At 39.6% G+C, this 14863-nt stretch overlaps 1 protein-coding gene across 3 annotated transcripts in view; it reads right to left on the bottom strand.

Moving 5' to 3' along the window:
* Positions 1-14863, bottom strand: part of pde2a (phosphodiesterase 2A) — a 107373-nt gene that overhangs the window by 14440 nt on the left and 78070 nt on the right. For all 3 annotated transcript variants that reach the window (XM_088380887.1, XM_088380888.1, XM_088380889.1), the window contains 7 exons: positions 6494-6583; positions 6044-6132; positions 1859-1968; positions 1414-1469; positions 1211-1270; positions 853-1009; positions 318-370 (listed from right to left, as the gene is read on the bottom strand). In XM_088380887.1, coding sequence (XP_088237013.1) covers positions 318-370; positions 853-1009; positions 1211-1270; positions 1414-1469; positions 1859-1968; positions 6044-6132; positions 6494-6583 — 615 coding nt within the window. The remainder of the gene's footprint in view (positions 1-317; positions 371-852; positions 1010-1210; positions 1271-1413; positions 1470-1858; positions 1969-6043; positions 6133-6493; positions 6584-14863) is intronic.

Raw genomic sequence — 14863 nt, 5'->3', positions numbered from 1 at the left:
ACACGCTCCGCCTAACAAATAGATCATTCTTTCAAAATAACTTTTTTTTTCTGCTAATTGGTCATCTCTTACCCATTCTCACCTCTTTTCTACTTTAGAACACTGTGACTTTCTCCACATGCTTTCCTTTAATTTATGCTAACTTTCACATTTCTCTTTGTTTCACTACTCTCCATGGATGTGATCAGAAGGTTAACGACAACATCGGAAGTGTTATCATAACAATTTGTGGTGCAGATAGGAAGATTCTCATGTTTGGCAGGTATAATGCGTATGTGAACGTACGTGAGAGTGCATGAGTGATGTCAAGTGCTTACATAATTGATGACTTTGAGCTGGAGAGATGCTGCGTCAAGGTCATAAAGCTCACCTACAAGACATGGCAGAGAGGGAGAGTGATGACTGTAAAACAAAGAAGAGCGAGGGCAAAGAGGAATAGAAAAAAAAAAAAAAAGGTCCAAGGCAGGAATGCAGAACATGTACGCAATTGGACAGAAAGCAATCCCCAGAGAGAGGCTGTATGACAGAGCCAGGTCAGGGAGGGGTGAATAGGAACCGGCAAACAGATACCGGAATAATGAAGACAAGTGAAGAGTGCAAGGAAGGAAGAAGCCAAGGTTTGACAGAGAGGGAGCAAAACAAAATGTGGGCCGAGACCCCATGGCAACTCTCATTTGTTGACAATTAGAGATGAGCAAATAAAGCTTGTGTTCCTGGGAGCAGCGTTATCAAATTCCATTATGCATGAAGTTCTTGTCTTCGCAAAGATCCAAATTCATAGATCTCTTAATCGGCACGTTGCGCTCTCTTTGGATTTCTCACCTCACTGTGTGTTTGTGTATGCTGACGTACCACAAAGTTGGAGGATGTTGCGGTCCAACTCGCTGTAGTCCTGGTCCGAGACATTGAGGTGCAGCAGTGCATTGTGGGATTGAATGGGAGAGGGGCTGAGTGGGGGCCTCTGGTAGGACGCCTGAACCAGATGGACGCGGACGCATGCCACCGAGGCCTGCCGTGTCACGTGCGAGAACAAAAACACACCAATGAGCAAAAGGTCATTCAAGAATTGATGCCAATTAACTTTCAGATGAGAAGGGAAAATTGCTTTATGGGTTTATAAAGTACGTGCAAGGTTAAGGCTTTTTCATATGCCCGATATGCATCATGGAAAAAAACAAGGTCAAAACAAGAGCTGTTAAGGTAAACGTACATGTTTTTCCAGCGTGCTAAGATGCGCTTCATCTTGATCGGAGAGAGGACTACAGCCCACCTACAACACAAATAAAAGCAAAGAACAACATTAAGTGCAATCTACTATTTGGATATCTGCAAATATCTTATGTGAGACTACACCAATGAACATCAATCTTGATTCACCCATCCTGTGTGTGTTTTGTGAAAGCAAGGACTGACCAGTAAGACAGCGATGGCCTTGGTCCGCTCTTGATCCAAGATAGGAATAACAACAGCTGAGAGAAAAACAAGGAAGGAAAGAAGGCAGGGGGAGAAAGAAGATATCTTCATTTAAATTCACTCCTTTGAGCACCCTTTCATTTTCCCCTCCATGTCCTTGCCTCGTTCTTAATCTTTTTTTTTTTTATCCAATTTGTTTTTTTTCGTGTTGTTGTTCCTAATGGAAATGCGAGAATAGAACATGAAATATGAATTCAACAAGGGACACCATCAACGCCCTTGCGCAACACTGTTATTACCCTCTTTGCAGAAAGAGAAGCGGCATCAGCATATTATTGAAAAAAAAATAGACATATTCATGAAGCCGCAACTTTCTGAACATGTGGGAAAATAAGTACATCTGTCCGTTTGTCCGTCCATCCGCAATTTAAGATTCTCTACATACCTCTTTGGTGTGCCTTTAGTGGGGATGCAAGAGACGTTTTGTATTTTTCTGGCACTTCCGATGAGGGAAAGCCGGCACACTGACATCGCTTCAGCTGCTCGACAACACTCCTGTTGAGAAAAGAGAAAAGGTTTGATTGAAGTAGAACAAATGCAGTTAACTTACAGAGAGCCAAAGATCGACCAAGTCGAGTCAAATCAAATTTATTTATATCGCCCTAAATCACAGAAACGTCTCAAAGGACTTCACATGGCCACAGTTGACAAATATCAACTGACAGCCCCTAAAAAACGGAAAAAAAAAAAAAAAAAACCCGGGAAGAATTATAAACCTTGAGTAAGACATTGAGAGCAGATGGTGATTGATTGATTGGTTTGAAATCAAAAGATGAGACGATCAGCTTTTATTTCTAGGTGTTTCCATCTTGATCCATCAAACAACTTTGAGGATTTCTAACAGTTGTTTTACTTTCAAGCTACCTTTTTCTGGGTATATCAATGATTTTCAAAAGCTTGTATTGGAAATGGAAAATACAAATCTGTCGTGATGCCTCTTACTGATTTTCCATTTTCTCTCAGCTGGTTTTGCTAACTCCAAGAAATATCTCATTTATATTCCGTTTACATCTCAAAATAGTATTTTTGTAGTCTTCACAATGTAAATGTAAATCTGAAGCTGACTGTAAACATTTAGCAACATGACAACATTTTGCGCCTATGGAAATGAGTAATAAAAACAATGTAAGAAGGTAAATTCATCATCATCTGTGCTTCATTTAATAATATCCCGAACTCTCCAGCAGCGACTCACACAACACAAAAACACCCATTACATGCTCAAAGCGTCTAAATTCTGTCTGGTGCATTGACTTTTAAATGGCCATTTATTTCAGCTCACTAAGGAACGGTACGTTTCAGAAAAAAAAAAAAACATTATTGGCGTAGTTTACGATGGTACCGAAGGGATTGCCCTTTACGTATTGCCCGGCTTTACTGTACCATCGTTGTGTAAATTCACACATGGGAGGGCAAAAGCTAATGCAGTGGTTCCGATGGGAGGTCAATGGAAGCCTGGGAACTCCACTATCATTTAGTTGCTACCTGACAGTAAAATGGGATTAGACGGGGAAAAATACTTAGATTAAGATGGCATGCTTACAACAATGCAGTCAAATGCGATCCAGATATTGTATTACACCGCAAATGTGTAAAAGCACCTGCCGTGGCCTTTGAGTGTATGTGGGAGAGAAGACTTCATCATGTCATCATTAACCACACCAGGGTGGCTCTAACGATATTGAATCCTGCTTTAATAACACTGTGAGCTTCTTTACTACACAGCCATCAGTGAAACACACTGAGGGTGTGTTACAGGTTGGAGCCAGGGGTCACTGACCTTCTTGGAGGTGAGCACTGCTATACACGAGTCGGTCCTGATTGATTAATCTGGCGGCGTATTGTTAATCTTCATTTTTTTGTATTTAAAGATTCATATATTGAATATATAACTACACACATGACATTTAGAAACCATTTGGTCACATTGGTTTACATTAGTTGGACCACCTGACATTATTTAATTACATTAAGACAAATTTTCATTTGAAATATAGTAGAATATATAAAGTAATGTGTATTATTCATCCGTTGCTTATTCTATTAAGTAAATCCCATAAAATTGATATAAATGGTTTAAAAAATACTAAACAACTTCTGACTTATTGTTTAAATTACACAATCTTATAGTTTATTAAATTGTTATATTGAATAGTATAAATACTGTATTATTTATTTTGACTTTGAGGTAGTTATTGCTACAATCAGTCACACAGCATGACAAGAAGATATAAAGAGCTCCAAAAATAATTCCACACAAAAGCTAAACAAAATTACATTTCATAAATGTTTACTGAATGTCATACATCTTTCATATTTTTTAATTAACGGTAACGATTAAATGCAACACTTTGGTGAAGTAGTTCATTTATTTTACCCAGTCTGTGATGCTAAACTAAGAATGAGGTTGCTGGCTCACATTTTGCAACAGTAAAAATTTTAATTAATTTGGAATAAACATGAAACATTTTTCAAAACCACTTTTCATTAAAAATTTAATTAACAGTTTAAGAATTAATTTACAGCACCAACTGATGTCTGCAACCAAAGGTTGTATAAATTTAGCTCAGTCTGGGCGAGTCAATTTTGACCAATTTGAGGTTGCTGGCTCAGGTTCTATACTTATTTTATTAGATATTAATTTTATACCGTTTGTGTGACCTTGATGATTATTTTCTAGCTGTGTTCTATAAAGTATGTTTATATTGAACAGCTGGATAGGTACAGGATTACCTATATGTGTTCGTCAAGAAGTTCTAAAATTAAACATGAGCGGTCAAAAACTTCAAAAGTAGAAAACTTTCAGGTTGTGCAGACATTGCACGCGAGCTGAGCTTCTTCAGTAAATTTTCAGAAATTTCTCCCAACATGGTAAAACATGAAATGAGTACCATGACAACTCGTGTGTCCATAGTGCCAGGCGAGCTCTAGTTCTTGGTAGAGAGCAAGATTAAAAACAGCTCTGACAATGTGTCTGCCTGAGGAGAAGGTGACTTGATTAATGTGGCTCGCAAGCTGTGAAAAAGGCCTGCAAGAGTTTAACCCTTTCGAATGGACTCATTAAAATTCTTAGAAATTCTAAACTTTAACCCCAGGAAATTATTCAAGTACATCGAAAGACTATTCCTGGTGAAATAACTTTTTTTTCTAGTCATTTTCATTATCCATCCATTTAATCTCTTGACCGCTTGCGAGTGTGCTGGAGTCTATCCCAGCTGACTTTGGCCAAGATTCGGGCTGCACCCCGAACTGGTTACCAGCAACATATATTTAAACCAGTGATTTGTCAACTGTAGGTCCGCGGCCCTTTAGTGGTCCGTGGCGGTATTGTAGATGGTTCGTAAAATTGGTAATGGAAAATAATTGTAACGATTTTAAAACTAAAATTATTTAGACTTGATTAATTTTCCAGCTAATTTTGTGACTCATTTACCTATCCAAATTATTTCAAATGTAGCTGAGATTTCCAAAATAAACATACAGATGCAAATAAATACCCTGTGTGGGTTTATCCTCCTTTGGTGCAAAATAAAATAATATTCCGCCAAAGCAGTGGTCCCCAAATTGCTTCTTGGTTATAATGGTGGTCCCATGGACAAAACCAGTTAAAAAAACCCTGATTTGAACAAATTGGCATCTGCACTCATTCACACCTACGGACAACATCTTCACTTAAGTTGGCACACGTTGGGTTCCTAATATTTCTGACTCACTTGTGTCACTAATTAAGGTAATCTACTGTGAACTCACATTAAGATGAATGGATAAAATAACCTCTAGTATACACGGTACTTGTTTCTTTGCAGGACTGTCCCCACATCTACATGTGCATGTACATTTTGGTGTGTGTGTGTATCAATGTGAGCTGTTAAAGGGGCCTCTTGTCTGACAAAGAGACAGTTTCATCAATAATGTAGTGCTGGGTTTTAGCGCACGGGTAGCCACGGTAGTAGCACAAAGCTTCTGGAGAGCACTTAAGACGACATTAACTGGGCCGCTTTTGGAACTCGAGCATTGTCACCTCCACGAGCCCTGCAGTCTTCCATCCGCTGAAGACGAGGAAGTGGAGCATCAAGTAGAGAAAAGTGGAGCGGACAGATCGAAATTTAGAAGGTTCAATCCCACCGTGAAGTGCCTTTGGCGTCTTATCACAATCAGTCAGTCATCATGAAATGTAGAAAAACGATGAAACGCTGAGGGCTTATTAGGAGTGGCCAAATGACCAGTTACCTTCATTTTATACCCAACAAATCCCAACTTTTGACAGTCAATTGAGGACGTCTCAAAGGCACCTTATGGCGTTTTTGTGTTTCTCGGCTCCTTGGAGTGGAATTGGTTGCTCCGAGGTAAAAGGGGAACCGTCGAGGTTGTCATGGCAGGTATGAAGCGAGGCCAGCGTGTGACGTGATTGAGCGCTGAGCAGCTCATAATCATCCCTCTTCCCTTCCCTTATTGCAATGCCTCTCAGGGCACCACCTCCCTTGACAAAGGCTCAGCAAATCAACGCGCAGCAGTCAGCCACTCAAAGCAAACATCTGCGTCGTGCTGCACACACACAAACAGCACGCACCTGATCTTGCCCTCCTGTGGCAGCTCGTGCGGCGGGTCGTCCGACAGCAGCCTTGAGTTTCCATCTAGTGTGTACACACATACACACTCCTAGAATGAAAACCACACACACAAACATTTATTAGAAGTGTGAATTCAGAGTTGTGTAGGACAGGGCAATAATCTGGCCAGCAGTATTGGAAGAAAATGTAGCATAATTCAGAGGAAGGGGGAGAGAAGACCCCCTATGGACCTCTTTGTTCCCAAAGAGCAGAGAAAATGCCCGAGGATTGTTGATTGCTCTATTTGTATGTGTGTGTTAATGTAGCAGTTGTTTTTATATATTTCTATTTTTTGTCTTTCTACCTATTATGGGTGGGTGTGGAACATGTGATTCACTGTAATGTGATTTTTCTGGCATTAACTCCACCACTCGGAGAACATTTTAAACGTGTGTACGTGTGTGTTATACCGTGTGGGGTAACAGCGTCTGTACGCCATCTCGAAGGGCCACTCGCAGCGAGCGCACATCGACAACGGCTGCCAGCTGCAGCAGAGCATCCTGTGGAAGGAGACAAACATATGCCCTTGTTTCTCTTTTGGCTCCTCATTTCAAATAAACATCGGGATCTTCAAGTCGGAGCCCTGAGCCAAAGTTCTCTCATTTGGTGTTATGAGCAAGTTCTATGTCACAAGCTACTTAACAAGCTGGAAAACTCTCTAGGCTACATTCAAACACTGACACACTGGAGGCACTTAAACTAAAACTGTTTTTGAGGATTAGGTTTGCTCTCCTGGACATTTGATGAATTTGATGCATGTACTGTGAAAACCTAATGCGTGGCAAATCACTCGCAGCGTTTCTTAGGCAAGAAAAAGCTCATGATTCATAGAATAATAGTGTAAAGTGGGCCCAGATAAAAATATATTCGGCCTATAAACCAGAACATAACATAATACATAATAAAAACATATAATAATAATGGATTTAATACATAATGCATTGCACAATGGTGGTAATTTTTTCGTGGTTCATCGTCTCTTTAGAACAAGTGATCATCTGGGCAACTGGGATCTAATCAGTGCTGAAACAAACAAGGAAGTTTCTTTTTGTTCACAGGCCTAAACATTTAGAGCTGATCAAGTTCCAATATCCTCTGTTGATAGGAATGACATGAATAAAATATGTGTTCCACTGAAGAACAGGTTTGTGCAAAGAATGTAAAAACAACTTGATACCGAATCATCCCAAGCATGATAACAAACGAAATCTTTAGTGTGTACACTGATAAAAGGCACGCAATCAGGCCTTTCTTTTTCCCCTAATAAAAGGGTGCTCCCCTCCCTTTTCAATTTCCTAGCAGAGAGTGGAAAAATCTTGATGAAAGCTTCATGCATATGCAGGAGGCGCCGTATCTATAAAGGTGTACAATTAGGTGCTGATCCCTGCGCTGCACACTGTTGTCCACGACTTTGCAGTTTGTAGAGAAGATGGCTTTCTTTGAGGCTTGTTTCAGTTCAACTTCTTCAAAGCAAATTAAGATGGAAGACAACACGTTTCGACGGTGCCTCGAGAATTTTTGCATCATCGCGCTCCAAAAACTTGAGCAAAAGCCTGGGTCACAACTTCAACTCAGATGTTGCACACTGGGTGCCATTTATTTTTATTCCTTCCACTTATCACCCTGCATTATTCCAACATTTTAGTGAAAGTGCATCTCAGCAGGACATCAAAATCTGATCAAAGCATTGAGAAATAGTGGAAGAAATCTAAGATGCTTAACACACAGCTGCTTTCGAGACAGCGGGCGGGGTGAATATAAATAGGAAAGTTGAACATCATGTTCAAAATATTGTCTGTGAGTGCCAGATCATATTCAGCTTGTCCTGATAAAGCTGTTAGTCACACAGAACATCTTGTTTCTCTCTGGAATGCCTGCAAGGCCTTTTACCAAGGATGTCCAACTTTAAAAACTCCCCCTCAACTATTCTATCTTCTTGTCTGCCACTCACTCGCACTCAGAATTTTTAATAAACAGGATAGACAAGGACGTGTGTGCATGTGTGTGTGTGCGGGGTCAGACTGTGAAGGATGCGAGCCGAGCGAAAAAATGGGATTCGAGGGGAGAGTTTAGCCATCCCTAAGCTATCTGGTGCTTTTTACATATGATTAAATGTGATTAGCTTTGATCGCTCAATCACACGGCCATGGTGGTGTCGTAATGAAGTTGGACCTAGGCTAACCACAGAGAATGGCTTTCAATCAGAGTGGGTTGCATCATCAGCCAAAGAGCATGAAATGCTTGCGGAAATCGTCCTAAGTGATGTTTGATTGGAAACGGAATGCAAACTAATATATTATCTGTCACTCTTGGTATGTGAGCGCACGCAATACCAAGTAGAGCTATGCCTCGGTAAATGTCAAAAGTCTGTCTTATGACCTTTCAAAATCATTTCTCACAATAACCCACAACACATCTTTTATATCAAATCATCTGCTGGTCACGCCTCATCAGACACGTTATTATTTGTCAATTTAATGAAAAAGGGCATTTCATTTTTCAAGGACTCAAGGAATTTAATTTTCTTACATTTTCACGGTACGGCACAAAATAGCACACAAAATCCCAAGACGTGAAAAAAATAAGAATTAAATAAATACCATACTGAGATAAAGGAGATGCTTATTCACGCTTTAAATGTGTGAAAGATGATGCAGAAGAATGAAAATGCAAGAGGCTTGAATTGCTCCTGGTGTTGACAAGGTCATTTTGTCCTCGACAAAAATAATACAAAAAAGTTTTGACGTGCAGAGATAAATAGTCATAGGAAGTGAGGGGGGTTGATCTTGAGGCTACAGCGCATTGTTTGACGTTAACAGTGCTAAAAACCTGGCGGAAAGAAGCTGCTCCTCCCCCGGGTGATAAAGCTCCAGATGTTCCGTAACCTCCTGCCTGAGGGGAAGGTATGAAAAAGTGTATCTTTGGTTGAGGGTTATTGCAATGTACAGGGTGGCAAGGGGCGATGTGGTTCTTGAAGTCCACCATCATCCTACTTGGTCGTCTTCATACTGATACAGAGAGCTTTGCACTAGTCCACCAGATGTTTTATTTCCTTTCTATACACAGACTAATCATCATCCCCAAACTTCACTACATGTCAGTTTGGTAATTGTGCAGTGTGTGAACAGGAGGGGGCTTAGTACATATCCCTGGGGAAACCCGGTGCTGAACTATGAACTGTGTCTATATTGTCTGAAAAACCTTTGCTTGTTGTTCCAGAAAATCCGTGACACACTTTGTATGGAGGACATGGTCATGTGGATATTAGTACAAATGGAAGGGGCAGTCTTCAAATTTGTGAACGGAAAAAGAGACATCATTTCATTACGCTAACAAGATTATGTTTTTTCCAATGCCATTTCATTTTGAGTTAATTTAGACAAAGCTTTTATCGGAATTGAAAATGCCATGACAACGCTATCATCTCCTGCTAACATGATTATGATAATGGTGTATTGTCATTATTGTATTTATTTGCTATTTTATCTTTCTTCTCCACAATTTGCTTCTGCGTGAGTAACCCAACCCTCAAAATCGAAATGTTAAACTGAATCATACTAATGCATGAAGTGATTTTGTTGGTTTTGTCTTTCCTTTGCCATAAAATTGCCTCATTCTATCTCTCCACGCTTTCCTCACATGTCTCCTCTCATCTCCCACTTGTCTGTTTTTTTTTTTAATCACCAGCATTTGTCATCTCACTAAGAGCTATGACATTTTGGATGGCACCTGTGATGAGCACAACCAAACAAATTCCTCTCATTAGGATTTTATAGCCTCTACCTACTGCCCACAAATTTACCAACCCTGTCACCTTCATACACACAGTGTATATTTGTGCCATGTGTACTGCCCAAATAATCAGGAAAAAAAATCACAGAGAATTCTTCAGACAAATATGCTGTTTGACTAATATTCACTGAACATCCCATTAACGCAAGACCAACACTTGAAATTGTTCACAACTAAAAAATAACTGGAAAAAAGATGAGACGTGATCTGAGAGATCACATGGATGAACAGTGTGAAGACCTTTCATTGTGTATATCATGATATAAATTTTAGGGTAAAAATGTTCTTAATCTAATAATAAATCAATAAATGAATAATTTCTCAACAGGTACATATATTGTCCTTTACTGGAGCTAAATTGATAAAACAGATAAGAATAAAATGAAAAAATAAAATAACTAGGATAACATTTATTGTGCCAATGCCAAATCAAAATGAAAAATTAGAACTCTGGTGCAAAAAAAAGTGCAAACCAAAAATAATTCATTCATCTTCTAATTCCGAACCACTAATCCTAATACTGCTGATATTTTAAATTAAAAGAGTACAACAGCCTTTTAATTTAATTCTATACAATTTATTGAAACATCTTTACTAAAGAAAGTACGTGCATCCAATTAGAGTACTCGCATATCAAAAGTCAAACGCTCATACTCGAATACAAAAATTAGAAAAGTTGAGAAGATACGCATCAGCTGAAGTACATACTTCTCTCCGGTAAGAGCCACACTTGGGGCCCACCTGAAGAGTAAATGAGTCTAAAATATCTATGGGGAGCCAACTGTGCAGCAGGTGTAAAAATCTGACAACATAGCAGTCAGCAAAAGCGTGTGATGGTATACAAATGAGGTAAAGAAAAATGTTGCCTTTCTCCCTTTCCCTGAACTACTATCATGTCATTTCCAAGTTAATGAAAAATGAGGTAGACGTCTAGAGCAGATCTGTGGGGACAGCTACCTCTGAAAAGTTTAATCAAGTCTACACCTGGGAGCGCACTAGTGGGCGCCATGAAGCCCGAAAAAAGCTCAGTATAATGTCAATATAATTTCCCACTGCGGAAGAGTAATAGGAATATATTTGTGCAGGCAGTCAATATTTTCCCAACTCATATGGCTGTTTGAACTTGGAGTTAGTGTTAACTTTTCACTTTCCCCCATCTTCCATTTTATTTTTTTCCATAAAAAAGGGTATTCATTTTATTTCAAATTGTTTGTAGGTGTGAATGGCTGTTTAGACCAATTAATGTAATCCACCTGTCACCCAAAGTCAAATGGAATATAGGGAATAAAAATTGGGTGGATGACTTTCCACAATACACCCCGAGGCGTATGCCTTTAACGGCTCATCCTGATGGCTTTTACAGACCTAGCGCTATTCATTAAGTTCCATATCCCGTCAACAGTCGGATGGTGAAAGAAAATGACACAAATAGGAACATCGTTATAGTTGGGCACTGTGGGGTATGCCCATCATATGAAGCAATGAAGGGGAATTCAGACAGCTCAGCAGCAGTGAGGAAGGTAATGTGCATGCTCTAAATGCAAAGAATGACTATTAATATACTCCGATAACAAGAGGATGCAGGAGGATCGCGAGTGAGCAGCACAACAATGCGTGATTTTCATTGCTGTGTGACTGGCCTCAGTTTGTTGAGATCAGGGATGAACAACTTGAATGATGGAGGGGGCAACACCTTGTCATCAGCGCTACTGGTGGATATACTCACATTGCAAACACAACAAATCCAAGTCTGCCATCTAGTGGTGAATGGTGATTTTACAATTTAAACCGATACAATTGACCGAATTATTTCCAGGAGATATTGATCAAGCCAGAAAATCTGTGTTTAACTCACACCCATAGACATGCAAATATATTTTTCTTCACTCCACATTTTGGCTGCATTTTGTTTTGCGTCAGCACATTTGTCCGGAATATTCAACTGATACTAAACTGCTGTTTATGCTCCATTTGTCAACTCTCGTCAAGAGCAGATATGCATTATTCATTGAATTCAACTAAACACAGTGTAATGCTAATTTAGCAACACAATGTTTTTCTCCAAGTTTAATTCAAAGTCAGTCAAAAACATGAGCTAATATTTACCAAACTAGCAAACATGGTGATGTTTGAATTTTAGGATTAGTGTGGGAGCCTTGAGGGTCACTACCACATTTCTTATCTACTGCACTGTTTAAAGAGCTGTTTTACTTATTCAAATCTGAAATTCAACAGCTTGTCATTTTGACCTTGATCAAACACCTTGAGGATGAAGGGCAATGGAGACAGCGTACGATTATAGTCACCATCATTTATGCCAGGAGATTTTTATGTAAATTACATCCACATGATCAGATTAGCTCTGAGATGCCTTCAAGGAGATCTTTAGTGTTCACTCCCTCACCAGCTGCATATTTATGCCGGGAACATTCTAACAAGTCAACTCACTTGCATTTTTTTGGTCCAAAAGTATTTGGACCGTGACATTTTCTTTTAAACTGTATTGTGCTAATATACATAACATAACAATAATAATATTGATGTGATTTAGGTACATTACTACAAATACGTCTTTATCCAAATACATGCGGACAACACTCTTAAGTTGTATCAGTTACAAAATCCAATCTGCACTCTGAAAAGAAAAAAAAGCAAATAGCACACTCCGAAAGACTCCTGGAGGGACCTGGTAGTGATGCAATGGGTCCTGGTTGTTATTCCAACAGAGCTGGGTCTCCAGTAGCATCACTAACATACTGGAGACACATGCACTGTAGAATACAGCCAAGCCATGAAGACAGGCCCCTCCACTCTTGTAAATAAATAAGCCTATTTTTACTTTACTCCTAATCAGAAAAATCCATCAAGTGACCCCTCCCCCCTCCAAGACACCATCCATAGTGTTAAGTGATCCATTTTACAGCATATTATGGCTTGTGCCAGTTAAGTAACGTCAACTTTGTTTTTAAATTCCAGTGCATGTAAAGTGGAAAGGTGGCGAGAACAAACAATCAGTAACACAATTAATTGACATTGAGTCAACAACTAATGCAACGCTAACCCCACGGGGGAATAGATAAAGTGCAATTTTCTGACAGAAAAGAAAATCTGCCAGCCTTCCTCTCTTTGTGAGGCCTTAATCTCCTCGGGAGACAAACAGAGACAAGACAGTTGTTTCTGTCTGGCTTCATCTCTATAAACTTTTAATTAAAAACAAGCAAAGGGTAGGGGTGGGGGGTGGGGGGGCAGATGAGATATATGACAGCCACTAATTGCACTAGCCAGTAATTGCATTTTCTTCACTGCTTGTTCTCATTGGGGTCAAGGGTGAGTTGGAACCTATCAAGACCCATATGGACAAGGAGAAATACTAGAAATAGTCATGGAGAAAATCTTTGAAAAGATTTGTTGAAAATGGGGGTTAAATTTCATATTCAAAATTATATCCAAAATGTGCATCTCTGGAAAAAAATACAATCATATAAATTATAAAATATCTGTCATATTTGTTTTGAAGCAAAACTTCCAAATGAGATGTTACTACAGCGAGCTGATCTCATGTTCAATAAACAAGCCATGTAAATTGAGTCAAACTGTGACATGTTAATCATGCGGACAAATTAATTGGTAACATTAAAGGATAATGTGAAGTGAGTCGTTCTTTATTGTGAGAAAGCCCACAGACAGAGAGACGTCTGACTCCAGCCCTTTCAGATCGAAAATTAAGAGCATTTTAATGCGCTACGTGTCATGAAGTGAATTCAGTGCTCTAAGTTCAGGCTGATTTTATTACCTACCTACTCATCTTTCTTAGCTATTATTATGGGGTGGAGGTATTTAAACATAAGCTTTTCTTCATTATCTGCTCACAATGAAAAAAAAAAATACACAAAGGTTGTCCGTGTTTTTCTTAAATGTACGAACATGATATATGTTTTGAATTAACCCACTTACAATAATGCCTCATTCCTTTTGCAGCCAGCCTAGTCTGTCGCTCCTCTTTAGACCTGTTGATGAGTGTGAAATTAATGTGAGCAAATTAATTCGTCCCATTGCTGCCGCATAAAGACGTGTGTCATGTTTTATCCGCTTCTTTGAATGAACAACATCGCTTTGTACTGGGTGACTCTTGCACTCTTATTAAATCCGGAGCTAGTCATTCTCCATGTGATGCGGCGCCAACAGTTACGGCAGAGTAAATCATTGCCATCACTGATGACAGCTATCTCGTGGTCATGATGCCATTTTACATTCATGCTTAGAGTTGAATTGTGTTAAACTACACCGTAGGGACGAATACATTGAGACAACCTTTCAACCAGTTATTTATCTTCAATTCTTTGGTGGCATATGCCGAGTTTAAGGGCTGATCGTGTATCAAGGGAATAAATAAGTGGGCTTGGCCACAAATGTGCTCCAAAGATACCTGGCGCCCACATTTCATCCTCGACAGAACTTAAAAAATGTGTCAGAGCTTGAACGTAAGAAACGTGGCGCACCTCATCAGAATGTGACATGCCAGGAGGGAACATGGTGACGTTCGTGGTGGACCGCAGGCTGAACCATTGTGCACCTTAGAACCTCGGGGGACTCGGCAGCCCCTTCCCCCTCGGCATGTCACTGACATTCTGATAGACTATGAGAATATTTAGCAAGACTTGAATATAAAATAAGAAATTGCCAGAATCCTACAGCGCACTGACGTCCAAGCAAACGGGGCTGCCATATCACCGGAAAAAGACCTTTTATTTGTTGAGTCCTGCAATAGTGCCATGAAATACAAAGCACCAAGTCACATTTCAAAGCGTTTGATTAGAAGGATTTGTCACAACTAGACAGGCCTCACCTCAATTGCTAACAATCGCCAATCGGGGCTGTCCAAAAAAATCACCGCTGCGCACAAATGACCTCATGGAAAGTGTATGATTGGAACCTTTGTTTGAAACAATGCTCGGGTGCTCTTGGAGTGTGAGGTGACTTTAAAGAGG

This window comes from Syngnathus floridae, chromosome 7 (genome assembly GCF_059516105.1).
Source record: "Syngnathus floridae isolate MCC-2025c chromosome 7, RoL_Sflo_1.0, whole genome shotgun sequence".
Classification (NCBI taxonomy): domain Eukaryota; kingdom Metazoa; phylum Chordata; class Actinopteri; order Syngnathiformes; family Syngnathidae; genus Syngnathus; species Syngnathus floridae.
The sequence above is the reverse complement of the archived record's forward strand: the minus strand, read 5'-3'. Positions and strand labels throughout refer to the sequence as shown.